The sequence below is a fragment of the Ictidomys tridecemlineatus genome, chromosome 4 (assembly GCF_052094955.1).
Source record: "Ictidomys tridecemlineatus isolate mIctTri1 chromosome 4, mIctTri1.hap1, whole genome shotgun sequence".
Taxonomy (NCBI): domain Eukaryota; kingdom Metazoa; phylum Chordata; class Mammalia; order Rodentia; family Sciuridae; genus Ictidomys; species Ictidomys tridecemlineatus.
The window spans coordinates 101,912,290-101,939,448 of record NC_135480.1 but is presented as its reverse complement, the minus strand read 5'-3'; the positions used below and the strand labels follow the sequence as shown (position 1 = coordinate 101,939,448).

Genomic DNA, 27,159 nt, shown 5'->3' with positions numbered 1-27,159 from the left:
GTCTGAGCTAAGACTGGCAGGGAAGTCTACATTCCTGGACGCTGAGACAGTGCAGCTCAGGGAGGCAGCAAGGGCAAAGGGCATCCCAGGCCACGTGGGTATTTTGGCAGGCCCCCTACTGAGAAGCTCAGGAGTCCATTCTTAAGACCCCTGGCATTGCCATGGGGCGGAGGACTAGCAGGACAAGAAGCCCATATCAGACAAAGCCTCTCACTCCCTTGGCACACCCAAAGGCCCGCCCAGGGTGATGGGTGGTTAGGAAAGGGGATCGCCTTCTCTGCCAAGTCACCAATCAGAGAAGCTGATCCCAGAGTAATCACAACTGAAATAAATGCCAGTCAACCACACCGTCCACCTAATTACAACCACAGCTGTTTCAGGAACGGCCCTGCCTGGCCCCTCTCCTTCCTTTCAGCCATTTAACAAACTAATTAATGATGAGTTTTCAGGGTCTAGACAGACCCACTCAACTGGAGGTTGATGGAGGGAGGGGGATAGAGGTTAGGAAGACCCTGAACACACAGTCCAAACTGGGAAGGAGGGGATTTCTGGGTGGATCCCATCCCAGCAGTGCCAGGCCCACCCAAGAAGGCTGTGAGTATCTAGCGACCCTCTTACCCTGGCCAGTATAGGACTAGAGGCACCTGCCCCTCCCCCTACCCCACACGGGGGTGTGGCCTCGCTCCCTCTGGGCTATAAATAGTGATGCCAGGCAGCAAAGCTAGAGCTGTATTAATAGAGCGGGCAAGAGGGCAGCAGGACTGAGAGCAGCCCAGCTCCTGCCCAAATTAACTTTCTATTTGCACTCAGGGGCCTCAGGCATAGCCCCAACTCTGGCACCTACCGCCCCCAGGGGAAGAAGTGGCCTCTCTGTCCACTCCTCCACACCCACAAGGCTAGCCCTGTCTGGAAGCCCAGGAACCCAACCAAAGTCATGGTCCCTGACCTCCATGCACAGAGCACCTAAGGTCCAGCTGCTGCAGGTGGGTAGAGAATCTGCACATCTGGAGGGAAAACACTGGGCAAAGGAGAGGGTGGATCCTGTCTCGGAGAGATGCACAGGGGAAACACCACACACAGACACACTCATAGGAACACACACGGAATCACAGGCAGCCATGCTCACTCGCACACACAGAGCGACACTCACTGCCCTGCTGGTCACACATAGAATGGACTGGCCAAAGGGAGGGTGGACGAAGGGAGAATAGGAACAAGAGCCTTGGTTTTTCCCATCAGAGACCCCTCTTGGCCACAACAAGGCTCCCCTCATCCTAACCGTGATCCCTCGACCCCTTGGGAGGCGGATCCCAGGAGGGGACTGCCCAGCGCTAGGAGAGATGAGGTCTGCACAGCTGAGAAGTGGCCCCAAGCCCAGAACCCCACTCAGAAACGTTCAGGGACTCACAACCTTGGAGTCTCACAGCCTCAAGCTCCCAAACAGAGGTCGAACACCCCATCCCCCTCCTCGCACCCACCCTCCCAGGACGCCCCAGACGCCAGGGGCTGTGGCTGACCGGGCTGAGCACTCACCGCTGGACCCGGACCTCCAGACGGTGGGCCCCGGCCAGCGCGGGCCCTGCAGGTCCCCGGCCCGCCCGGGGCCTTTGAGGGGGCGGGCCGACCTCCCGCGCCGCCAGCTCCAGGCTCCGAGCGAGCAGCCAGGCAGCGAGCAGCCGCCAATGCCCAGGGAGGGGCGGGCCGGCCACCAGCGGCGGGGGAAGGGAGCCAGGGAGGGAGGGACAAAGGCGAGGAGGAGGGGAAGAGGAAGTGATGGAGGAGACGAGTGTGGAGCTGGATGGAGAGGCGGGGCGGGGCCGGAGGATGCAGACAGGCAGCAAGCTAGGGATCCCGCGCCAGGGACAGGAGGAAAAGTGGGGCGGAGAGGGAGGAGAGATTCGAGGGAGGTGACTCCTGAAGGAAAAGTGGTGGTAAATATAGAGGCCAGAGGTTGAAGAGCCAGGAAGCTGGAGTGAGGTCAAGTACAGGTTTCGCCCAGGACTCTCTGGGGTAAGTCTGTGGCGGAGGTCTGGGGTTCAGGCCAGTGTCACCTTGGGCCAGTCACACCCTCTGGCTTGGGATGACTTATCCAGAGAATGAGGAGGATGCCCTTAGTGACCATAGAGAACATTCCGTGGTTCTACTGAGGAAGAGTAGAAGAGTGGGGGCCCAGTGGGTTCCAGGTAGGTCACTAGGTTCAGCTCTGGACCTCAGTCTCTACTGTGACAAGGTCACCCAAGCTGGGGACTCAGGTCAAGCAGTGCTCTGTGCAATACAGGCAGCACAGTCCAGACCCTGTCTCCATCCTAAATATCTACTCTTCCAGTCCCTACCCCCCAGAGCTCACCCCCATTGACCCAGGCTGGACCAAAGCATTGCCCCTTCCAAACCAGCCCACTTCCTGGGGCTCCCAAGTGCTCTCTCTCCCAATAAGATACCCTTTCTATCTGGAAAACAGGGCCATCTGTCTCTGGTGCCTCCAGGGACAGGCTGAAGATTCTGAGCCAGGCTGGTACCTACCACCCAACTGGAGCCCCAGAGAGTTGCTCTGGTCCCAAGGAACTGACCCTGGACACTAGAATCTTAGGGGACACACCACATTCACCCTGGGACACAATACATGTTAGGCAGCTCACACATCCCCACACCAACTCTCAAAGACATACCAACACTGTTCAGTCACACTGACACCACATCAGCTGGGCACAGGGTCTCACAAACACTTCATTCCACATAGACCACTCTTATGTCTCACACACGTTTATTCTCATGCACACATTCTTCCAGGCCCCACTCCCTGTCTTAGTTTCACTCTTAATAGGGAACAGCTATCCTTTTGCTCAGACCCTGGAGAGACTCTTAAATAAAGTTAATCTCCAGTGGTGCTTGCCTGTGATCCTACCTACTTGGGAAGCTGAGCAGGAGGATCTCAAGTTTAAGGCCAGTCTGAGCAACATAGTGAGACCCCCATTTCAAAACAAAATAAATAAATAAATATAGCCAGTTGTGGTGGTGTACACCTGTAACCCCAACAACTCAGAAGGCTGAGGCAGGAGGATCACAAGTTCAAGGCAGCCTCAGCTTAGAGAGATCCTGTCTCAAAAAAAAAAAAAAATATATATATATATATATATATATATATTTTTTTTTTACATACATACCACTGTAGCTCACTGGTAAAGTGCCCCTGGGTTCAATCCTTAGTATATAAAAAAGTGTGTGTATGGGCTGGGGCTGTAGCTCAGGGGCAGAGCACTTGCCTAACATGAGTGAGGCACTGGATTCAATCCTCAGCACCACATAAAAATAAACAAATAAAATAAAAGCATTCTGTCCATCTACAACTACAAAAAAAATTTTTAAATAATAAAGTGTGTGTATATATACACATACACACATACCAGCCTCCTTAGAGAAATAATGAGGGAAATTTTCCACCATTGCTGAATAGCCGATCACCACACGCAGTCACTGCCATGCTACACACACACACACACACACACACACACACACACACACACACACGAAACTTATTCCCCTTCTGAGGGAAAAAGGAAAAACCATATAGGGTCACATGCAAACTGAGGGGAGGTTTCAGAAAACAAAACCTCCTCAAGGAAGAGTGATTCATAGATCTGGAAACTGTGATGGCCAGCTGGACAGACCCAGGCAGGCAGCGATGCCCGCCAGTGAAAACCAGGGCAGGAGACAGACGCAAGGAAGTGGGAAAGCTCCGAGGCGTCGCCTGTGCTCTTTCCTTTGAGCCCTATTAGTCAAGATCTTCATCAATCTCCTATCAGAAAGCTTGGAGTCTTCCCTCCCAATTTACAGAAGGAATAATTGATAACTGGGTGGAAGAAGAGGCCCAATGTCCTGGACCCCAGAGAGCACACTCCTCTGCTGGCCCCACACAAGCCCCTACACACCAATGTGGGGTTTTGAAAGTAAAGGACTCTCAGAGGCAAAGGCTGGCAGTGTGCATCAGGAGCAGAAGGGGACCTCCTGTCTAGACAGCCAGCGCCTGAGCTATGTGGCTTTCTGGACCCTCCCCTTCCTAGTCCGCTCCCTGATCTTTCATGTGGTCTGGCTCTGTGATCCCAGGGTGGGGCAGCCTAGACCCAGATTGAGATTCTGCCTTATTTCCTTGGTCCTATTCCCAGCTCCACCTCTTGCTCTGTAGAGGAGAGGGCAGTACGGGATGTGCCAAGATGCTCCCGTACTGGGAGGAATCAAGGTCCTCCTGGGTCCCTCACTTCATGCTCCCATGTTCATAGCTCTAGGATAAAGGTTGGCATCTGCTCTCTGCCCGCCTCCCCCCTCCCCTGGCCCAAGCATACTCCTGCTGGAAGAGCCTGTCACTGCCATCTCTGCCTGTCATGAAGTGTGTCTCTCCAAGTTGCCCATGGCTGGGCACAGTGCCCAGAATGATGTTTCGAAGGCCTGGCCCAGCCAGAGCAGACTCCTTGTTATTCCCAAGACCCCCCTCTGTTTTTTAAAGAGGAGGGTCCACTCTATAAGGCCATATAAGAGAAATAAGACAGGGAAAATCCCCCCTTCCTGCCACCAAGTGCTAAGGATGGAATCCAGGGCTTCACACATGCTGAGCAAAGGCTCCACCACTGAGCCACAAAACCCAGCCCTAAATAGTCCTCACAAGCATCTGCCCACCCGAAGGCATATGGCCAGTGAGTTCCCATATAAACACTTAAGTACACTCATGGGCATTTTGGTACCATCAGTCCTGGATTCACCCCCACACCCACTTGAACACACTGATCCATAAACACAAGGAAAGACACAAACAAATGCAGAAATACACAAGCCTAGAGTCACAAACATATCCGGAGATACATAAACACACTCCTGTTACACAGACACACAGATAACACATGCACCCCGAGCCACCCAGTTCCCAAGGAAACGCACTCCCAAGAATGTCCGGAGTGGGGCCAGGCAAGGCTGGGCTTGGTGCCTTGCTCCAGAGATGAGACAAGGAAACCCTTAGCTCCTGGAGCCCAGGGAGGGGGAGGGCTTCAGAGAAGAACACCCATTCCTTTGTGCTTCCGCCTACCCCTCCACAGGCTGCCAAGCTTCTAAGACAGGCGAGCCCAGACAAGAAGGCTACTGGGGGGTGAGGGGTAAAGGGAGTTTAGGGTCAAAAGAGAGTGGGAGGGTACATACTTGGCAGGGTGGGCTTCTGGCTGAGGAAGGGGGGTCACTGGGGCCACAGGAAATGCTTAAAAATTCCATCATGGCCTCAGGCCCGCCCTCTTCTCAGGGAACTGAAGATGCTCTGGGAAGATCCAACAGAGGCATAGGGAGTACTGCTCACAACTACCCTGCTCACAGCACGAGGGGCAAAGGTGTTCTTAACCATGGAAGCAATGGGATTGGGGGCTGGGGAGTGAGGGCTGGCCACCTTTGAACTTTGCCCTGCTTCTCCTTGTTTCTCTGCTGTCTCACCTGCGTGCACCCAAATCCTGGAGCAGATGCTCCCTCTGAGACTGAACCGGACCATCAGGAACCAGATGGCATCATGACCAAAGCCCCATTTCCTGGGTTTCTCTTTCTCAACCAGAGTCAAAAACCCTGAAGCCCTAGAGAAGGCAAGGACTTGCCCTACTGCTGCTGGGAACCTGTCTCTCTGCAGTCTGTTTCCCTACCCTGTGCTCACCTCAGGGGCAGGAGGAAGGAGTGGGGCATGGTCATTCCTAGGCCAATTTTGAAGAAAATGGCACTTAAAGGCCCCAGGCATGTGAATAGAAGGAGCTGGGGAGACAATGGAATGAGTGGGATTTCCCCTGACAAAGGGCTTCCGACCAGTGAGAGTCCCTCTGTGCAGATGTGCAGAGCCAGGCGTAGTCCAAAGCTCTGGTCTTCATTATAATCTCACCTCTGGCCCCGCCCACATCTGCTTTTCTTATTCCTCTGATGGAACAACTCACTGTATGAAATGATGCTCAGAACCTAGTTTCCAGAGGAACTTCCACACCTGGCCTGTCAAAGTGCCACCTGGCCAGCCCTTTACCAGCCTAATAACCGTCATAATTAGGGGTCCTTACAACACAAGGTCTCCCTTGCATAAGAGAATGGCTGGTGCTTTGGGAAACAGAGCGGTGAGCATATTCATGACAGTCTTGTAGCAGGAACAGGCACGTCCTCAGATTTTGCCATCAGACTCAGCTAACTTGCCCCATTTCCACAGGGGTTTCATCTTCCTCAACGGCTTCTCTAAATTCCCTCTTGGCATCGAGGAACAACACCATTGATCTCCTTAAGACTGCTGTTCCGGGGCTGGGGTTGTGGCTCAGCAGTAGAGTGCTCACCTAGCACACACAGGGCCCTGGGTTCAATCCTCAGCACTGCATAAAACTAAATGTTTGGAATAAATGTATTGTGTTCAACTACAACTAAATATATATATATATATATATATATATATTAAAAAAAAAAAAGACTGTTGTTCCACTTGCTCTGTCCCAACAACCATTAAACAGCCACACTCTCGCTCCCAGGCCCTCTGACAGCAGGAATTAGAGTCTCTTCTCTCCACATGATGTGGGGAGGCAAGGTAAGGATACCCAGAAATGAAAAGCAGGTTGAAGACAAGTCTGGCTGCTGGAGGGGTTTTGTAAGTCCAGAGGCACCTGACTATGACCATTCAGGCAGTTACCATGGTAACCACCACATTAGGTTTCCCCTATACCCAGCATGCACAAGCTGTGACCAAGAGGCTCCTTCCTCAGTTTAGGGGCATCAATCTTACCCTGAGTAAGTCGGGTAGGCTGTCGGATGGGGAGCCCATCAATAGTGCAGGCATTGCCACAAGGATAGAGGGTGAGGGTACCCCGCAGGTTCTCGATGTAGCAGTGCTCTGGAGCCAAGCCTGGACCCTGAAGTGAGATATCTCTGGCTGCGGAGCCAATCACTGTTCTCCCTGAAGACAGGAGGTAAACTAAATCAGGGGACTGTCCAGGCAGAGAGAGCAAGAAGAGTCACTGTGGGAATCCATTTCACCTGCTGCTCCAGGGAGAATTTCTGCCCACCACAGCTCACCCCTCCTGGGCCCCTGGGTCTGGTTGAGACTGTAAGTAACAAAAGCTCTTCTCAAACAGAAAACTCTGCCTTGGAATGGGAAGGCACAAAGGGCACAGGAACCAGACTGAGAGAGTAGAAAAGGAGGATATCACCTTTAGTTTCTCTACCCACCCACTAAGTTCCTTTTTCTTTTCCCCCTTCTGGCTGTTCCCAGCTTTTCTTCTAAATCTTGCTCTCCCCTTTTCCTTCTGCCACCTGCAACCCGTCCCTTCCCTTCCTTCCTCTCACCCAGTACAGCCTCTCCCCCAGCCCCTCCTTGGCAGAGTCCCTGAGACTGGTATTTAGAGAATGTGGGGAATGTAGTATCACCCAGGCAACAGGTGCAGCCAGGAGAGAAGAGGGGAGGGCAGAAGCTGAGAATTATAGGGAGCCACACCAGGGCCTCCTCTTGGGAGATGGAGCCCCCTCTTCCATCTCGTCATTCTCCACTGGTCCTGCCTCTCACGCAGGCATCATCCTGGAGTGGGACCCCTTTTTCCCTGGGACATACTGGTTGCTAAGAGCAATGTGCTCTCCTTCTTGTTTCTAAACTGATCTTTAATCCTAGAATGGAGCCAGATTATCTACCAAAGAAGGCAAGCGGTCTGGGGAAGCATTGCTGGCAGAGGCAGAAGGGCCCCCAACATATGCTTGGGAATGGCCTCCAGAACAGAATGCCTGTAATGATGAAGGTGGGGAGTCCCTGTCCACGCTTACCTTCCTCCAGTGGCAGAAGGGTGATGGCTGTGCTGAGCCGCCCGCTGCCCAAGCTCACCAGATGCGGTTTGTCCGTTTGCACTTTCAGCCCTTTGCCTGTCTCGATCAGGTCCAAGGGTCCTTTCTGCAGGTAGTGGGGGTAGGAGATGAGCCTCATTATAGACATTGGGCCAGCACCTTAACACCCTAGTCCCAGTCGCACCAGCATTCTCTCCAGCCCTTGTCCCTCTCTCTTCAAAGGGCTCTGAGGTGCTGAAAGGCTTAGCACAAAATCTTACACAAAGCATTATTCCACTAAATTGTAATTAGATCTGAATCTAGGCCACCAACTCGCCCCACTGGATTTATCTCAAGTCTTGGCTCAACTGCCCCTTTTGTCTATTAAAACAGAAACAAGGAGAGAAGGGTGGGGGCAGAGCACTAGGTAAGGAGGAGGGGGCACTGTAGAGGAGGGCCAGCCCAGCTCCTTTCAGTTTTGTCCCTGGCTATCCACCTGGCTGCTGCTTGCCCCTACTAAACTAAGCTACAAGGAAGGGCGGAGGCATCGATCCAGGATCCAGCCCAGTGATACTGTCCAGGGACAACCTGTAAACCGCTTCTGACTTTCAAAGGGGAGTTTCTAGGTGAACCAATTAACCTGATTCAGATAAAGACTCAGCTGTTAATAGGCTTGGTAACTGGGGAAGGACAGAGAGGAACAGAACTGCTGCTCTCATCCTTAGGCTAGGGCCACAGATGGGTAGAACAGCTGAACACATCCCCATCAATAACCCTCTTCCGCCATGGCCCCAAACCCACTCACCTGCACCACAACCTGGGTCTTGCATCCAGGGCCTACCTGGCTCCTATTGAGAGTATCCATGGTCCTAGGACTCCAGAGTTCCTGGGGACACAGGATAAAGGTGAGATGGGGAGCTCAGGGTAGAAGAGGGAAAGAAACAGGCAGGTAGCAGCAGCTACCCGCTCCTCACCAGCCACAACACAGCCACCACACCTTACCAGACCTGGCCCTTGCCAGGGTAAACACAAATAGCCTAATAGGGCCTGGCCTGTATTTCTGTGCTTTCTTGCTCTATGCAACCTAGAACTCAAATCTTAGCAGCTGAAGACCCCCAGCCATCTGGAGCCTTAAGTAGGTTGGGAGAAATCCCACTAATGGGTGGGTGGAAGAGCAAAATCCAGGGAAGCCCCTCTAGGGACACCAGTAGACAAAGGGTCTCCAGGTGGGTAACTTAACTGAAAAGGGCTCCATCACCTCCTTTCCTTTTCTTCCTCTGTCTCTTTCCCAGGGGTCTCAGTAGAATGTTTTTTCTTTCTTCCTTCCTTTTGGGAGGGGGTACCAGGGATTGAACCCAGGGGACTTTACTACTAGGCTCTATTCCCAGCCCTTTTTATATTTTTTTAGTTGTAAGTGGACACAATACCTTTTTTTTTTTTTTTTAATGTGGCTGAAGATTGAACCCAGTGCCTCATGCATGCTGGGCGAGCTCTCTACCACTGAGCAAGCCCAGCCAACCCTTTTTATTTTTTGAGACAGAGTTCTTGCTAAATTGCCCAGGCTATTCTTGAAACTTGTGATCCTCCTGCCTCAGTGTGCCCTCTTAAGTTGCTGAGATTATAGGCATGAACCATTGCTCCAGCTAGCAGGATGTTTTCTTAAAAGAGACACAGGAAAAACACAGCTATTCTTGCCATCTCTGTTTATCTCAACTCTTACGCCTTCTCTTCCCCAGAAAGCAACCTCACCTCAATCTAATCAGCTAATGGTGACTATTACTGGGAATGTAGGACTATCATGTTCTTACCTAGCTTGGTGCTGTAGGAAGCTTAGATTCCAGAACCAGAACTTGAATCCCCACCCACCTACCACTACCACCCATCCCTCTTTCCCTGGTTTATGATTCTAGTACCTGAGAAATGTGAGGAAGAACCTTTGTGTGTTACTGTGTGTCTACATGTCCATCATCTGGCCAAAGTGTCAAAGTGAGAAACATTCATTGGCTGCTGAAATATTGCCCAGGAAAGCTAAGGGCTTAGGGAGGTAGATAAGGAAAGCAGGGTGTCCTTATGCTGTTTCTTGCTGCCATCTACCAGGTGACTTACAGAGGAAGTAGGGGCAGGAGCCAGCATTCCAGGGAGTGTCTGACCCTGGCAAAGGGTCCCAAGGGCCTCAGTCATGGAGCTACTAAATTTATCCTCCCAGGTTCCACCCTTCCGGGCCAGGACTACATCATCTCCGTCACCATTTCCAACCAAGCTGGCGGAAGAGAGGCCGGAATAGTGCCTGGGGCCCACCCCAAGCCTGCCTGGGAAGAGGGAAGGCAAAGGCCATTAACACACCAAGCCCCAAGCTGGCTTGGCACCTGCCCAGGCATCCTGACCACAGGGAAGTTTCCAGGGACAGATTGCTGTCCTGCTTCCTTAGACTCGGGAAAATCCCTCAGCATTTTCTGAGGGAGTAGAGACAAGAGAGTGAATTGGGAATGGGGAGTTTATGTAAAAGAATGGGTAAGAAAAATTAAAAAGTACACAATGGTGAAGAAAAGGCATCATCCTTCAGTGAATAGTTTTATTTTTATTTTTATGTGGTACTGAAGATTGAACCTAGGGGCATTCTATCACTGAGCTACACTGCCAGCCCATTTTATTTTTTATTTTGAGAGAGGGTCTCATTAAACTGATGAGGTTGGCCTTGAATTTGTAATCCTTCTGCCTCAGCCTTTTGAGTGGCTGGGATTATAGTCATGTGCCACCACGCTCAGCTGGAAAAAATTTTAAACTGGGATACAATAGCCTTAAATTCTCTGCTGACTTTATTATTTATTAGCTATAAAATCTTGGACAAGTTATTTAACTTCTCTGATTGTCAAGTCAATCTTCTATAAAACTATAATAATAATAATTTTAAAAGATTGGATTAGTGTTTGCCTGAGGCTAAAGGTAGAATAGAGAGTGAATAAATGGGCACAAAGATTTTGAGAGAGTTGATAGAAATGTTTTAAAATTAAATTGTGATGATGGTTGCTCAGCTCTGTAAATATACTAAAAATCATTGCACACTTAAATTGGGTGGATTTTATGGTATATAAATCACACATAAATTAAACTGTTAGTTAAAAAAAAAAGATTGGAGATTCAGTATTTTACTAAATGACACTCTACAAAGTGCAAAGCACTATAAAAATGCCAGCTCTTATTATGAGTTGTGTGACCTTGAGCAAGGCACTTCACCTTTCTGGGCCTTAGTTTCTTCATCTGCCACCCTGGAGTGTTTGTCACTCTGAAGCCTTTCCTGTGATCATTTGTTTACACCAAAGAAATTCAAGTGGAGATAAAGAATTATGTTGATGGGGAATAAGAGTGATTAGATGAGAGGCCAGAATGGAACAGGAGGTGAAAGCAGAGGGAGAGATAAGGAGAGAGTTGTAGGAAGAAGATAAGAGAATATGTAGAGGTGCAAGGCTGTGGCTCCAGCGCAGAAACCTAACCCAAGTCAAGTGTAAGACATCCAAACCAACCTGCCCCACACCAGAGCTGCATTGACTCAGGGGTCTCGCAGCGCCAGGGAGAGCAGCCACCTGGGGAAGTCCCTTCCTCAGACCCCAACCCCAGCCGGGGAGGCGAAGCGGCTCTGCGCCGGGGCGCCCCCCACTGGCTGGCCCGCTTCCGTCCCACCCGGCTGCTACCCACCACCCTCGGCTGTAATTACTCACCCGCCCTGGCCTCTGCTGCCTTTCTGGGAAACCCTGCCCCGCCCCGCCGCCAAAAAAAGGCCGCTGCGGTGTGAGTCCCACTCTGAGGCAAGGAAGCCGGCTCCCACACCCTCACATAGATGCCCAAATGCCTCCTCCGGAGCAAGGTGTGGACGCCTAACTGGCCAGATTTGGAGAGCTACAGGGAAGGTCCGACTGCGTCGAGGAGGTCACCCCGGACTGGCCCCTTTGGCCTCCTCGCCTAGCGGGAACGCGCGAGCAGCTGGGCAACACGGGACACCGGTCCCAGCCTTGTCTGCCGAGTGGGGCGCTCAAAGACTCCCCTCGGGACCTCGGCACCCGAATGGGTGAGGTGAGGCCCGGGCCAACCAGCCCTGGCACCGGCAAGCACTGAAGGAGGCCTCCTGGGGCTCCCAGTGACGCCCGAGATGCGAGCTCTATAGCCAGCCGCCGAGGGAAAGGCCTGGCCCCCGTGGGACCACTGCTTGTGACCCCCAAGCGCTCACCTTGGTCCCGGGAGGCCAGCCGAGGCCTCGCCCCCAGTGTCGCATGGCTGTGGCCGTTGGCCTGCGGCGCCGAGCTGGGGTCCTCTCGGCCCGCTAAGGCTTTCGCCTTCCCGGCACACATCCGCCCTCCGGGAAGGGCCACAGTCAGAGGAAGGAGTCAGGACGGGAAGGAAACTGAGGACGGGAAGGAAACTGAGGCTAGGAGCCCAGAGGGCGGGATGCCCGAGCGGGGCGGGGGTGTCCAAAGGCCCCCAGAAAGGAGAAAACTTAAATAAAGGCGTCTGCGAAGGGACTGGGAGGGGAAAGTGACACGCGGGGGGTTGGAGGGGGACGTTTAAGAGTGAGCCTGGGGATAAGAAAAAAATGAAATCAGAGGAGAAGATTAAGTGCAGAGGATGGCAGGGGAGAGACTGAGGATAGACGATGGGGAAAATTGGGAAGGTCCCAGGAGGTGGAGGGGCAGTGGAGGGGGTGACCGTAGAGGGGTAGGTAGGCGAGGTGGAGGAAAAGAGGGAGATTAGGGGCAGACCAGCGGCCCCACAAGTGGGGGAGAGGAGATGCATCCAGATGACAGAGGAGACAGCCCCAGTAAGAGATGTTGAGTGTAATTTGGGGGTGTGATTTTTAGTTGGGGGATGCGGGAAAGGTTCATCTCGTTCACCTCTCTGAAACCAGCAGGTCGCGTGGGATTTCCGTACTCTAGAGGCTCCTGTCACCCCACCCCCTTGGTTGCCCTTCACCAGGCCGCCGGGTGGGACAAGGCCGCGCAGTGTTGGGCTGACTGCTGCAGCTGCCCCGCCCGCCCTGACTTCGGGACAAGAGGCCTTTCTTTGGTTGGGTAGGGAGAAGGAACCGCTTGTTTGCGCGGCGGGGAAAAGGAATGGCCCCTACACACAGCAGCTTGCAGCTGGGCAGCTGCAGGAAGGGGACTGGCATGTGTGAGGGACTGCATGTGTGAGTGAGGTTGACAGTGTAGGTGGGGACTAGGTGTGTAAGCGGGGCAGCTTGTGAATGGGGCTGCGTGAGCACGGGGTACGGTTTCCTATACGTGAGTCGTGCAGTGTGAAACGTGTGGTGGGGTCTAGGCGTGTTGGGGTTTCTGCGTGTGTCCCAATGGCGAACGTAGCACAGGGGCTGTGTGTATGTAACGCGTGGGAGTGGAGGGTGGGGAGCTCGGCGTGTGTGCTGTGAGGATGCCCGACGTGAGAGCTTGCGCTGGTGTGACAGCTGTGGATGAACCCGCCGTCGGATGAGTCAGCCCCCGGGAGCCTCCGGGACCGCTGAGCTAACGGGCCCAGAATGCAGCCCCGCCCCGGCGCCCGGGGTCCCCCGCCGGGCGGTGCGGTAGCGAGCCAAGTCCCCGCTAACGCGCCCACCTCCGCGGAAGCGTCTGGGGCACCTCGGCAACCCTGCGCCCGGCGGCCCCACCCAGTCAGTCGTCCGCCTGCACTTCCCCATCCCGGGGGAGCCCGATGACTTGGCTCAGCCTCGGCTCGGGGGAACTCCGCTAGGCATTCGAATCCAGACCGCGAAGGCGTGGCGAAAACCTGCGATTTACTCTTTCAAGGTGCTCCATGTGGCCTCCGGGACCCCAAAAGACATGGGGTCTTGAAGAGTGCCTGGGAAACCTCAAACGCGCTTCCCATCTCCAAGGATCCCTCCTGGATTCCTGTTCCTCCCACCAGGACTCCTTATCCCTTCGAAATCTATCAAGGCGGCTGACCCAGGGACAAGAGCGGATACGCCACTGGGGATCCCCCTTCCTGTGTTCCTGCTTTTGGCGGAGAGGTTGGTGTGGGCTTTGGAGACAAGGGCACGCACGCACACACGCCACCGCAAATGTCGGTCTAGCCGTGGTGGTGCCTAAAGGAGAGTTTGGATCCGCAAGTCTCAGAGTCCTTTCCGGGGGGGAGTCCACAAGGGCCCCCTCTGGCGGCAACGTTGGCAGCGGCTTGGAAGGGCAAAATCAAGCTGCTCACGGGAAAGCGGCGAAGCTGACTACCACAAAGCTCTTTTCATCTCTACGCACTCACCTGAGATGTCCCCTCCTTCCCTACGGGTTTCTTCCGAGCTCCCTACTCTAGAGCTGATCTCGCCAGTACCTGGGGACTTTCCCTTATGCGGTCCCAGGCGTGCAGTGAACCTGCGGTGAGAGTAATGAGAGGAGGTGCGCTTACCTCGAGGGGTGAGGGGGACACCGGTCCCTTGGCCCGGCTCCGCCGCGGCGGCCTCAAACTGGGGAGAACACAGTTACTTTTTCTTGGGAGTCCTCTGAGTAGGAGGAGAGTGAGCCTGTCCCGCCCCCCACCCCCGCGAGTCCCCGCCCCCACCCCCGTCCTGTCAGCCTGGCCAGCCAGAGAAGACGCCCTTGTGGGGCTGGAGCCCAAGGTCCCCCACCCACCCTTTCCCACAGCAGCACCTCCCCCCGCCTGCACAGCGTCCGCTTTGTTCATCTGTACAGCTGGCTCTCCACCGCCACTGCCACCACCACCATCACCACCACCACAGCACAAGCGCACACAGCCTTTCCTTCCGCCCTCCCCTCTGGACTCTCCTAGACCACCTTGGACTCCTGTTTTAAAGCTGTTTTGAGAGGGTGTTTTTGACAGCTTGCGCTCCCTCTTCTCTCCTATTCTCTTTTCTCTCATCTTACATGCCTAAAACCTCCACTGATTCCCACTGAACCTCCTAGTCGTCGCAGCCCCAACATACTCTCAATTCAACATTTCCTCCAGAACATCTACTGGGGACACCTAGGTCTTCCCTCCTTACACCTCTCCTCACTCCATTCCTAGGCCCACCACGAAAAGCCACAAATGAGGTTGAGAACCCTGCATATGAGGCTTCACAGTTTCCTAAGAATAGGTAAAGAAGGCATGTTAAAGTGCCACGCAATCTGAAAAGCAGAGGAAAGCCCAGTGGAGTTACTACCACCAGCTCCCCGATTAGCTCCATCCCACCACAGATCTACTGGATTAAGGTTGGGCAATGGGGAGGCAGGCTAGAGACACACAAGAATGGGGGTTAACAAGAGAAAAAAAGAGGAGCAGTAAACACTTAAGAGCAGGCTAGAAACTGAGCCTGGTCAGTCATTCTCCATCTCAACCCCCACCTAGAAATTGAACACTGACAGTGGATCCTTAACTTGCAAAGCCAACTCTTGCCTCAGGAGACTGGCTGGGAGGCCCTAGGGAGCTGAACTCAGCTAGAGTGGATCTCTTTAACCTGAATGCTATAGAGGGACCCCAGAGACTCTTCCTGGCTGAAGGAAGGAGCAGGAAACCCCAAGTCTGGCCTAAATTCCAACTGAGTGGATAGCAAAAAATAAATTGTCTTTGAGATGGAAAAGCCTTGTTCTGATCTGGTGGTTTTAGTTTCTGCCCTCTCTCCCTAAACCAGAAACAGCAGGAGTCTGAACAGCAGGAATCCCTGGTCACTCATTGACAGGGCTAGCATTAGCAGGGGGCCCTTCACCACCAGAGACTGACCAGCCAAGCAGTGGACAAAAAGGGGGAGGGGGGAGGGTGCTCTTTGTTGCTACCTGTTCTAGGCAGTGGAGGTGGGACAGTCAGTTTCCAGCACACACTGTGGGTACCAGGAAACCTCAGGAGTTGGGAGGCAAGCCTCGTTCTTCCTCTGTTCATACAGTTTGAGGTTCATGAAAGGACTTTAACTCTGGCCAGCCTTCATGAAGCAGATCACAACAGTAATTTTCAAGCTATTCTGGTGTGTTTAAAAAAAGAGAAAGAAACAAAATTGTTGTATCCCATATACTAACACCCAGCATTTGTGGAGGGGCTCAGATTGGGGTACCTCAGAATTTTTCATTTCCAACCCTAGCTCCTCTTTACTGTCTCGGTAAAGAATTTCAAGGAATAATTGAGCTGATCATAGAGGCAGCTGCTGCTGAGGCAGGGGGTTGAAACAGCACCTAACTGTCCTCACTGTCCTCCCAATCCAGGGACCAGCTGACCCCTTGATGAAGGCTCTGTGCAATGTGTCCCCTCTCCTGCTGTGTTGGGTCTCTATGTTCCCACAGTAAGAGCACTCAGGGGACTGAAGACCTACCGCCCCCATCCCTCCACCCTCTTCCCACTCCACATCTGGAGCCCATCAAATAACTCAGTGCTCTCTCACAGTTACGCAAGAGGTCGAGCAGCTGGGAGCTCAGGAAAGGGGGAGGAAGAGAGGAGAAGAAAGCAGAAAACAGCTTTCCAGGCATGCTTCAGACTTTCCGAAATGGAAGCAGGGGGAGAGGGCAAAGACTGGGTGTGGAAGGAAGAGTGGATTTTTTTCAAGGCCTCTGCACTTGGCTATGAATGTCAGGAGTGGATTCCACACTCCTCCTGCCTTTGCTTTGGCATATTTCTCACTCTGTCCCTCTTCTCAAACTGCACTCCCTCTACCCCAAAAAGAGGTGATTGTTGCTCACACAACCAGTAGTCCCTGTAGATACACACCCTCTCCCAGAAAGCTATCCCTTTCTGACTTCTTTGGATTCTGTACTCAGGCATCATTAGTGTTAGGTGTGGTAGCAGCAAAGATGCCAAACAACTCCTCACTGCATTCAACTTGGGAAAATGTTCAAACTTTGTTTCAGTGGCTGCAAAGCAGCAGAAGCTCTTTTCTCAGCTTGTCCTAGAAAAATTACACAAACCTAATAGATCCAAACTGACTGGGAAATTTGGGCAGGACAGATGACTGGTTCTGTGTCTGGAGCTTAGGATCTTCCTGTGGGCTGTAAAGAACAAGCATTGAAGGCTTGGGGTACAGATAGTGGTAGAAAGCCTGTTGCATTAGCTCTAGGGCCTGCCTTCAATTTCCATCATCACACTCATTTGGACAAAAGAATGGGAAACAAGACCCGTTTCCATTTCTCTTTGCCTTGGGTTTGTAATGCCTTTCTTTCAAATAACTCCTGTCCTGGTTTGGTAACCAACCTGATGTTTCCAGAACTGGATTAAACCACTTAGGGGTTAAGTAGTTAGCAGGGCAAAAACCTTTTTTGGTGAAGAATGGGAGAAAGTGCCTGGTAGTTTGGCTTCTTTTGTTTGTGAGAGGGAAAACAGCCTGGAATGGGAAAGTTAGTCTAATTTCCCTAAAGGCCTGGCTTGTATTTATCACTAACTCCCCAGAGTAAGATAGAAGACATTTATAGAGATGGGGTCTGCCCTTGGGTAACAGGGAATGCACAGTAACCAACCTACTTGTAGGTATAATAGGAATTTCAAAGCTCTAGAGTTGTAAATATACTTGCCAAATGAGGTAAGAAGAGGGAATGGACATGTATGTGCATGTGGTGTTACTATAAGATAAATGTGCATAGTATAGAGGAGTCATTCTGAGTTTTTGCCTCCCTGACCCCAGCACTAGGGATTGAACCCAGGGTTTCACACATGCTAGGCAAGTGTTCTACCACTGACCTACATCCCCAGCCTTATGTTTCATTTGATTCCCCTGAAGCCTACCTGACAAGAAGCCATACTCTTGGGCTGCAACTGTAAGCTTAGTAGCAGAGCACTTGCCTAGAATGCGTGAGGCACTGGGTTCTATCCTCAGCCCACATTAAAAAAAAAAAAAAAAAAGCAAATAAAGGGATTCTGTCCATCTACAACTACAAAAAAAAAAAATTAACAAAAACATACTCTCATTTAGACCCATGTTACCACTAGTTGTAGTTAACATTGGTCTAGCTTAGAAAAAGATTTCATAACCAGGTAATCACTGCTTCCAGTTGGATTTTTTTTTTTTTTTTGGAAGATGAGGACTGTTTCTCTTCTATCTCCTTAAAATAAACCCTGCCAGAGGTGAACTTTAACAAAAGGCTATTCTACATCCACCCTGGAAATCTCTCAGATCCTACCAAGTATGAACAATTTTAAAATCAATTAAAAGGCAAAAAATTCCATCATCAGAGATGGCACAGGTTGAGTTTTGAGATTTGTTGCTACCAAGAGTGATTTTTTTTAACATGGAACTCCTGTCCAGAGAGGTATGTTCCCAATCTTCTCTACATGGGATTAATCAATTCAGAGAATGAACCACAAGCCTCCTACATTAAACAGAATGTTGACTAGATCTATTTTGCTAGACTCCCTCACAAGAGGCCAACAAAAAAATCCATGTGATATCACAGAGGAATTAGCAACCCTAATTATGACACTTGTGGCATGATTTTTTTTTTTTAAGAGAGAGTGAGAGGAGAGAGGAGAGAGAGAGAGAGAGAGAGAATTTCTTTTTTTTTTTTTTTTTTTAGAGAGAATTTTAACCTTTATTTATTTTTTCTTAGTTCTCGGCGGACACAACATCTTTGTTGGTATGTGGTGCTGCTGAGGATCGAACCCGGGCCGCACGCATGCTAGGCGAGCGCGCTACCGCTTGAGCCACATCCCCAGCCCCCGAGAGAGAGAATTTCCAACATTTATTTTTTAGTTCTCGGCGGACACAACATCATTGTTGGTATGTGGTGCTGAGGATCGAACCCGGGCCGCACGCATGCCAGGCGAGCGCGCTACCGCTTGAGCCACATCCCCAGCCCCATTGTGGCATGATTTTGGTATTCTTCACTAGATTAAGGTTACAATCGCAGCAAGGCAAGCCATATTTTAGCGTCATTATATCATATACTATTTCACTAAGAAAAAAATTCATAATCTTGGCCTTTACCATTACAAGGATTTCATTTTAGACATTATTCAGAGTTCTCTATCTGCTTTCCTAACAATTTGTTTACATTCAATATTTTTCCCAAGTTGAATAAAAGAGGAATAAAAAAATAAGATACCTTCTCTGAGGGAATTAACAATTCCCAAGGCATTCACTGCCTCTTCTTGGTTCACTCAAAAAAAAAAAAAAATTAATAACTAGTAATATAGGAATCTGCCCAGGACAACATGCATGCTAGCCAAGTACTCTACCATTGAGCTACATTCCCAGCCTTCTATTTTGAGACACAGTCTTGCTAAGTTTCTCAGGTTGACCTAGAACTTTGATCCTCCTTCCTTAGCCTCAAGTAGTTAGGATTATAGGGGTGTCCCACTATGGCCAGCTCCTGATTCACATCTTACCGCTGCCTAACAGGGAGAATAATATGCTGTATAACATTATTCTTTGAAGATGATACTTCATTTTTCTGATTGTACAATTGCCCCTGATAAAATTAAGACTTCAAATTAAGACTCGCTGAACCCACAGCCTCCTCCCCAAAGCCATAAATAGTAACAAATTCAAAAACTATGTTGTTAGGAACATATGTGTGCATGTACATGCTCAAATGTAGAAAATACATGAGGCGCAATACCTGTAAAATGGAGGAAAAGGCAATGAATACTCTTGCTTAGAGATTATTTTCTCTTAAAAAAATGTATCATCAATCTTTAATCTTAGATCCTATTACAGCATCCTGAATCAGCAAGCAGACACCTAAGTGTAAGTCAAGAGCCTACTAAACATCTCATTTTATAATACTCTTTATTTGATTAAAGAATTTACTTTCTTTGTGTACACTGGAATGTTATATTCCCTATGTATTTTACAGGGTTACAAAATGTCTTTCATTTTAAATATTACCCCAAAAGTAATTTCAGAAAAAAAATTTGTGAAATTAAACTTGACTTTTTAAAAATCATATAGACAAGCAACTCTCAAACAAAAAATGGATTAATAAGATTTCTTGCCTACTTAACTACATGACAGACTTCTTGTCCCAGTCCCCTTCCTCAGAAAAACCTCATGTGGAAACCAAGCTAGAGATAAGGATTCTTCCCTGATGCAGTTAGGGGAAAGGGAAAGGCCAGAAATTTCTTTGGCAAGCAATTCCAGCCATGGCCATTTGTGATTGCTTTGCTTCAAGTACAGTACACTCTTTGCAGGGAGGGCCAGATGTTCAGAGGGAGCAGTGGTCTCCAAACAGCTCAAAGAGGTCATCTATGGGCCTGCAGCCATTCAACCCTCACCCTGCCAAGTGCAATACTGGGTTAAAGACCAAAGCTAGGCTGGCTGATGTTGTTCTCCATTGAAAAAGTAATGGATGAAATGGAGCTGAGAAACAATCATTACATGATGACACTCAAAATATTTAGGGGGAGGAAAAAAATTTCAAGAGACAGGCTGGTGGAAAATGGTGGGTCGGCTGCAAGGAAACATAGTACACAAGAATAATCCCTCCACAACCAATATAATCAACTGCCTCTTGAAACACTACAACTTCAGTGTTAGAGATAGAGTTTCTCTGATAGTTCAGGGCTAAACAGACTGGCAAAGACTCACTGAACCCACAGCCTCCAAAATCATAACCTCTTTTCTGCTAGAAAGGAGAGGACTGATGAAAGAGTGATCAGGAATAGGGAGGTGGTAAAGTTGAGGAATGTGAATAGATTCCAAAGACTGTTTTGGCTCAAGTACCCAAAATGTAGAGAACTGGAAACTTGACACTAGCAGCAGACATGATTACATGTAGATGTGAAATTCCTTACTGAACACAACTATTCTTCTCCTAGACATCCTGGAGAGGGGACTGCACCATCTGAAAGCTGCTTCTCAGCTATATTTAATATTGACACAAGTAGGAAAGATAGGCCTTAAAAGGAAAACAACTTGGCAAATGATAGAGGGATAGATGGACAGAAAACAACCTTTTCCTTTAACTTCTAGACTCCATACCCCTTAAATAGTTCACCTGTATTGTCCAAAAAGCAGTGGGTTAGATAACCTTTGTTCCAGGAGTGCCATATATAATGCCTATGTACAGATAATCCCCGTACTTGATTGGCTGTACAGAAAGAAAAACTAATGGTAAAGGAAAGGAGTATGAAAGATTAAAATCTTCTACAGAGAAAACTTTCTAAAAACAAATGAAATATGAAATATAACTATATTTAGGGATTAAAAGAAAGGAGCAACTTAGGTGAAGGCAGAGTAGGTGTTTACAGGGGGCATTCTCTGGAGAGCTTGCTTTCCTGCTGGCCAGTAAAATCTGCCAAAGAAATCAGCAGCCTTTCCCTTTATGTCTGTGTCATGTCTTTGTCAAAGAATGTCTCCATGACACTGAAACACTGGGGGTGAGTTGAGGGTCCTTGAGCGCAGAGAACGTGCACTGTATCAGAAAAAAGGGTCTCCAATGGCTTGTAAATTTGGAAAAATTCTTCAGCCACTTTTGGCTTCTTCTTTATAAATTTGAAAATTTTCCTTTCTGGTTCTTTCTTCTTGGTATTACAGGATTTCATACTTATCCACTAGGAAAGTGGTCTCTGTGGAAAACCTGACAGGGCTGTTTCCATCTACCTGGGTCACTTTGGTAACCTAGGAAAATAAACAAAGAATATTGTAAAGCAAAAGGAGGATGATTCTAGTCTCGAAGAAGCTAACTAAATCCTCATTACAGAACAGATCAAGTCCCCTAAACATAGTATTAAAAGTAGCTTAGAAATACTAAAAACTCTTCAAATCATAACTGCAGTTCACTGCCTAACGCTTACTCATCAACATACCCATGACTCATCTGCTCTCCAGAGAAAGAGAAAGGGTAATTTGTCATGAGATGTAGAGCAGAATTAATAATATTAAGTAAAAGCTCCAGAATGATTGACCACAGCCCAGCTCTACCCTACAGAACCTATGAAACTCATCAACATTCTATCAAAATGATCAATTAACATGTTAACCCAAAATGCAACATTTTAACTCTTTAATATTATTCATTTCATCTGTTCAAAAAAATCTCTTGTGTTCAATGTTCTATTAAGCTATTCCACAATACTGATTTTCTAAGGCATGGCTGGTTTCTTTCAATGAGATTCTTTTTCTAATAATAGGACCAAATAGGAAAACTCATTTTGGGTTTTAACCCAATACTGATGGGGTTATGCCACTAACTGAGAGTGAGTACTGCTCTTCAGAATCTACAGAGGAAGCTGTAACTTCTCAAGAACCTCCCAGATAAACAGAAGCCATATGGGAAAATAAGGTAGTTGAAGAATAACAAAGAAGTCAAATAGACGAGAAGACACTATAAACTGGGTCCTATTAATGCAAATCGAAACACTAGAGGTGAATTTAAAATGCTAAAGGAACAGTTAACACATTTCCATTGCTTTGTCTACCTAAAAGACAAAGTTTGCAACAGAAATGGTTCATGATTGTTTGCAGTAATTTAGGGAGCCATGCCACAAATAATCTGAAAACTGGCATGTATAAATATGACATAATGAAGCTCACTGTTCTATAGTGGTAGAAGACTTGCCTAGCATATGTGAGTCCTGGATTCAATCCCTAACACTGGGGGAAAAAAAAAAAATCCCCAAATCATTTCCATTTGTTATAACCACTTTTTTTTCCCTTTGGTGATGGTGGTGGTGCTAATGACAGGGCTTCAGGCATATTAGGCAAATGCTCCACCAGGGAGCCACAGCCCCACTCTTAAAACTTTCTTTTTCTATGGACTGGGGTTATGGCTCAGTGGTAGAGCGCTTGAACATGTGAGGCAATGGGTTTGATCCTCAGCACCACATAAAACCAAATAAATAAATATATAAAAGAAATACTTAAAAAAAAAACTTTTTTTCATTTTTAGATTGACACAATATTCTTATTTCTATTTCTATGTGGTGCTGAGGATTGAACCCAGTGCCTCATTTATGCGAGACAAGTGCTCTATCACTGAGCTAAAATCCCAGCCCTTTCTTTCATTTCTTGGATAGAACTGAGAACAAGACATTATAAAATCATGCACTGAGTATTTGGATAAATGGATTTTAAAATGGACACAACTAAGTATACACCCTACAAGTACTTTTATGCACATTACATATTCAAATTTTTTGTCTGACCTACATAGAAAATCTTAGATGAGGCAGGCGAGAAATTTGACCATAATCAATTGGTCAGAAATGGAATCTGAGGGGGACATTAGCTTTTATGATTTTTGCTCTAACATGAAACCAAAGCCATCTATCCCACTTTTCTTCTCATACATGCACTCTATTAAAATGGAGTACCTGTATGTTACAGTAATTTTTTTTGGAGATGAAAGAAACTTGAACCGGGAAGAAGTCATTGGGCTGCCCAGCAATGCTAAACTCCAGGCTGCCACTCTTATTTTTGGCATCAATCACTGGCAGGCACCACTCCAAGGTATTTCGTCGACTGTCATGTCGATATTCCCCATCGATCTCACCAATAACTGGTGCACCAACACCGGATCTGTCATGAGAAATATCTGGTTAAGTTAGGTGTCCAGAGATTGAAGAACTACAAGGAAAACCAACCCCAAATTTGATTATGCTTCTCAAATTCAGCTTCAAGTTTTCTAGAACTGCAATATTTATGCAGTCCTGGAAAAATTAGACTCCCTAATAATAAGTTCAATGGTCAAAGTCCCAGCACCCTGGCTAAGGATCTTACTCAATTCTCTGTAGATATGGGTGTATACAATGATAGATACTTGGCAGATAGACCTGGGAGCTAATAGGGGACTAATACTGCAAATGAGTGAAGCAGGACATGTTTCCAAAAATTCTACACTAATGATCTGTTATAATTTTAATACAATTCAACTCTCTTTATAGGTAACAATGGAGAATAAAGCAGGTTAATAACAGTATTGGGGAGAGGCAGTACTTTAAATACATAATGGAGATGAATTTGTCCTGTGAGAGAATTTGTTTTTAGAAAACTGAGAAAGATTCAAAACTGCCTGAAGCTGATGCCAAAAGATTTATCTGTCTTATAATCAAGTGGACTCTCATTTGATAAATGGAAGCACAATTATCCCTGGGCAAAGTGGAAACATGACGGGAGAAAGAGATATATGGTTATCTTTATTCTACAAAAGAATCAGGGCTAGTTTGAATGTACTGTATACCCTCACACATGGCTGACAGGCAGTGTCACCAACTCCTACACATTCTAAATTTACCATCTTTTAATTCACTAGTGACATTCAATGCTTGTATCAGGGGCAAGGTAAACATGGGAGTCAGAGAAAATTTTAAGGGTGGCATAAGACATTTATTAACTCTTCTCTATCAATTTTATGGTCCTAGTTCTTTTATATTCCTTCTCTGTGCCCCTTATTCCAATCTGATCTCTTCTAATTTGATCAGTTATAGACAATGGAGTAAAGTGCTGTCTTAAGGGTCTCTTCTAGAGACTATTGAACTAAGACACAGGAAACCACTGAAACCACAATTATAGGGTGGACAGAAGGGCCTAAAAATTGTGGCATCCTAAAAATAGTCTAGTAAAATAAATCTTGACAAACAAAACCCCACCTATTACCAATGCCCAAATCCTACAACGTTTCAAGGCAGCCATCTATTGTTCCACAAGAATAACCAAATTGTGAATAACAGGATTTATATGTGCGCGTGTGATATATATGTCAATACTTATATCTGTATATATGTCTATTTAACATATATATATGATATTGGTTATAAAGTATATCTTTAAAAATGGAAATAAGAGCCAGGCGCATTTATCAAATGAAAATCCACTTGATTATAAATCAGATAAATCTTTTGGCATCTCAGAAAGCTGTGGCAGGAGGATCTAGAGTTCAAAGCCAACCTCAGCAACTTAATGAGACCCTATCTCTAAATAGTCTAAATAAATATAAAAAATGGCTGGGGTTGGGGGCTGGGGTTGTGGCTCAACAGTAGAGCGCTCGCCTCTCACCTACACGTGTGCGGCCCTGGTTTGATCCTCAGTACCACATAAAAATAAATAAATACAATGATGGTATTATGTCAAACTACAACTAAATAATAAATATTTTTTTAAAAAATGGCTGGGGATGTGGCTCAGTGGTTAAGCCCCTGGGTTAAATCCCCAGTACAAAAAAAAAAAAAAAGGAACTAAGAATGACAAATGACAAATCAGACTTGACAATGTAAAGGACTGAGTTAATCAAAAGGGAACAAAAATATAAATTAAGTTAGTACCATTTTCTCCACAACAATAGTAAAGATCCTCTAAAAATATACTATTTTTCATAATTAAACCTGGTACTTATTCAGGGTTAAAGGAGTGCAGATGAGATTCACTGAGGAAGTACAAATGTACAAGTCATTGAAAATGTAACTGAGGAAATAAATTTAAGGTGGAGAGTATTTCCAGATGATCCTGGAGAATAGGTCATTTAAGTGCATGGCAAAAAATTACTAGAGGGGCTGGAGATGTGGCTCAAGTGGTAACGCACTCGCCTGGCATGTGCAGGGCACTGGGTTTGATCCTCAGCAACACATAAAAATAAAATAAAGATGTTGTGTGTTTGTGTGGGGGATTACTAGAACTAATTTTGAAGGGGTAACGGGCATTTTCATTTTCTTGATTGTATTGACAGTTGCATAGGTACACATGTCAAAACTTAACCACTTTGCACAACTTAAATATGTGTAGTTTATGTTAATTATACTTAATAAAATTATGAGAAAATTTACTGAAACTGATGTAGATATCTTGTTTCAGCAAGAATCAATAGTTCCACTGAATATATTCTCATCTTTAGTGATAGTTAAGACAGTCAGTGAAAAATAAAAATTCAGTCTGACAGACTCAATTTCTTTGTGAAACAAAACAAAGAAAATGTGACTGAAAAGTGGCTCCTCCTTTTGGAAATCTTCATTATTACATGAAGACGCTAAGAACTAATACCTAGCCCCAGAACTACAACTGGCTTTTTTGTTTGACTGGCTTGGACTGAAAGCCAAAGCTTATACACTCAATGTATTTTAACAAATGTATGCAGGCTTGTAAGCACCATCAAAATCGAGTCATAGAACATCTCCATCATCCCCTGAAGTTCCCTTCTGTCCTTTCGTAGCCAAATACTTTCCCCTCTACTTCCTGATGTTGTTCTAAGAGTATTACCTTTTCCAGAAAGTCTTGGAAGTAGAATCATATAGTAAGTAGCCTTTGGTGTCTTGCTTCTTTTACAATTGGTCTTTTTAAAAAGCAAATACCTTAGAATGCACTGCAGCAAGGTGCTTCCTCCAAAAAGAACAGTTCTATAAGCTAACATAGGGGACATGATTATGTGGGGGACACCACTTACGGAAGTGGGATGGTGATAACTACATCATTCAGTTCTAAGTTATCTTCTTGTAGTTCGTATTCTATGTTGACATCACAGCCATTTCCACTCTCCGAGGGCCAGCAATTAACTGAGGAGTAAAGCAAAGCAGTCATACTAGAACATCAGAAAAAAGTAAAATTGCCTCAACATTTTGACTAAAATCAAGTATGGAAAAAGAGTAGATAAAAGTTAAGATGGCAGGGGCTGGGGCTCAGCAATAGAGCGCTCACCTGGTACATGTGAGGCCCTGGGTTTGGCCCTCAATACCACATAAAAATAAATAAAATGGGGGTGTTGTGTCCAACTATAAGTAAAAAATAAAATATTAAAAAAAACGGGGCTGGGATTGTGGCTCAGTTGTAGAGTGCTCACTTAGCATGCATGAGGCACTGGGTTCAACCTCAGCACTACATAAATATAAAATAAAGATATTGTGTCCACCTAAAACTAAAAAATAAATATTAAAAAAAGATGGCAAATCCAAGCTAATTAACATCTGCAGGCTTAAACATTCTAATATAAATTATATATATGAAAAATTTAATTACTATTAAATTTTGTGCACACCTGTAATCCCAGCTACCCAGAAGGAAAGAGGATCGAAATTTCAAGGCCAGCCTGGAAAACTTAGTGAGACCCTATCTAAAACGGAGGGGAAAAAAGGGTGGGGTGGGGAGTAAGGGCTGGGAATATAAGATCAGTGCCTCTGGCTTCAATATCCAGTACCTCAAAAAACAAAAACAAAAAAAAAGTAAAGCAAATGATTAAAAACAATTTTGAAAGATCATTTTGTCAAAAATAACTTTGCTATGGCAAAGAAAATGAAAGTGCACAAGCTAGGATTGTTTCAAGTTTTCAATGTAGACTAGCTTAGTGGAAATGGTTAGAGGCACTTACTTGTCAGTGGAATAAAAGATTCCTCTGTGGTCTGTAGTCTCCACTTTAGCACTCCTACATCACTATTGACTGGAAACGACTTCTCTGGATTCTTTAAGCCAATTAGAGACTCTGAGGTGAAAAGTTTTTTATCCACATTTGGATGGGTCTGGAATGAGTCAGGAAGGAAAACTTA

The 27,159-nt window shown here is 47.1% G+C and overlaps 2 protein-coding genes across 39 annotated transcripts in view; both read right to left on the bottom strand.

The window, feature by feature from the left end:
- Positions 1 to 14,308, bottom strand: part of Phldb1 (pleckstrin homology like domain family B member 1) — a 47,683-nt gene extending 33,375 nt beyond the window's left edge. For 6 of the 38 annotated variants that reach the window (XM_078047095.1, XM_040285326.2, XM_078047094.1 and 3 more), the window contains exons 1-4: positions 12,014 to 12,134; positions 8,597 to 8,677; positions 7,795 to 7,918; positions 6,767 to 6,937 (exon numbers count right to left, since the gene is read on the bottom strand). In XM_078047095.1, coding sequence (XP_077903221.1) covers positions 6,767 to 6,937; positions 7,795 to 7,918; positions 8,597 to 8,677; positions 12,014 to 12,058 — 421 coding nt within the window. In that variant the 5' untranslated portion in view covers positions 12,059 to 12,134. Of the gene's footprint in view, positions 1 to 1,533; positions 1,716 to 6,766; positions 6,938 to 7,794; positions 7,919 to 8,596; positions 8,678 to 12,013; positions 12,145 to 14,190 lie in introns of those variants that run through there. The other 32 variants (XM_078047105.1, XM_078047108.1, XM_078047104.1 and 29 more) reach the window with 16 other exon arrangements.
- A 5,158-nt stretch (positions 14,309 to 19,466) lies between these two features.
- Arcn1 (archain 1 coat protein complex I subunit delta) overlaps positions 19,467 to 27,159 on the bottom strand; it is a 29,342-nt gene continuing 21,649 nt past the window's right edge. Inside the window, exons 7-10 of the mRNA XM_005328335.4 lie at positions 26,985 to 27,132; positions 26,067 to 26,175; positions 23,008 to 23,212; positions 19,467 to 21,313 (exon numbers count right to left, since the gene is read on the bottom strand). Of these exons, the coding sequence (XP_005328392.1) occupies positions 21,224 to 21,313; positions 23,008 to 23,212; positions 26,067 to 26,175; positions 26,985 to 27,132 (552 nt within the window). The 3' untranslated portion in view covers positions 19,467 to 21,223. The remainder of the gene's footprint in view (positions 21,314 to 23,007; positions 23,213 to 26,066; positions 26,176 to 26,984; positions 27,133 to 27,159) is intronic.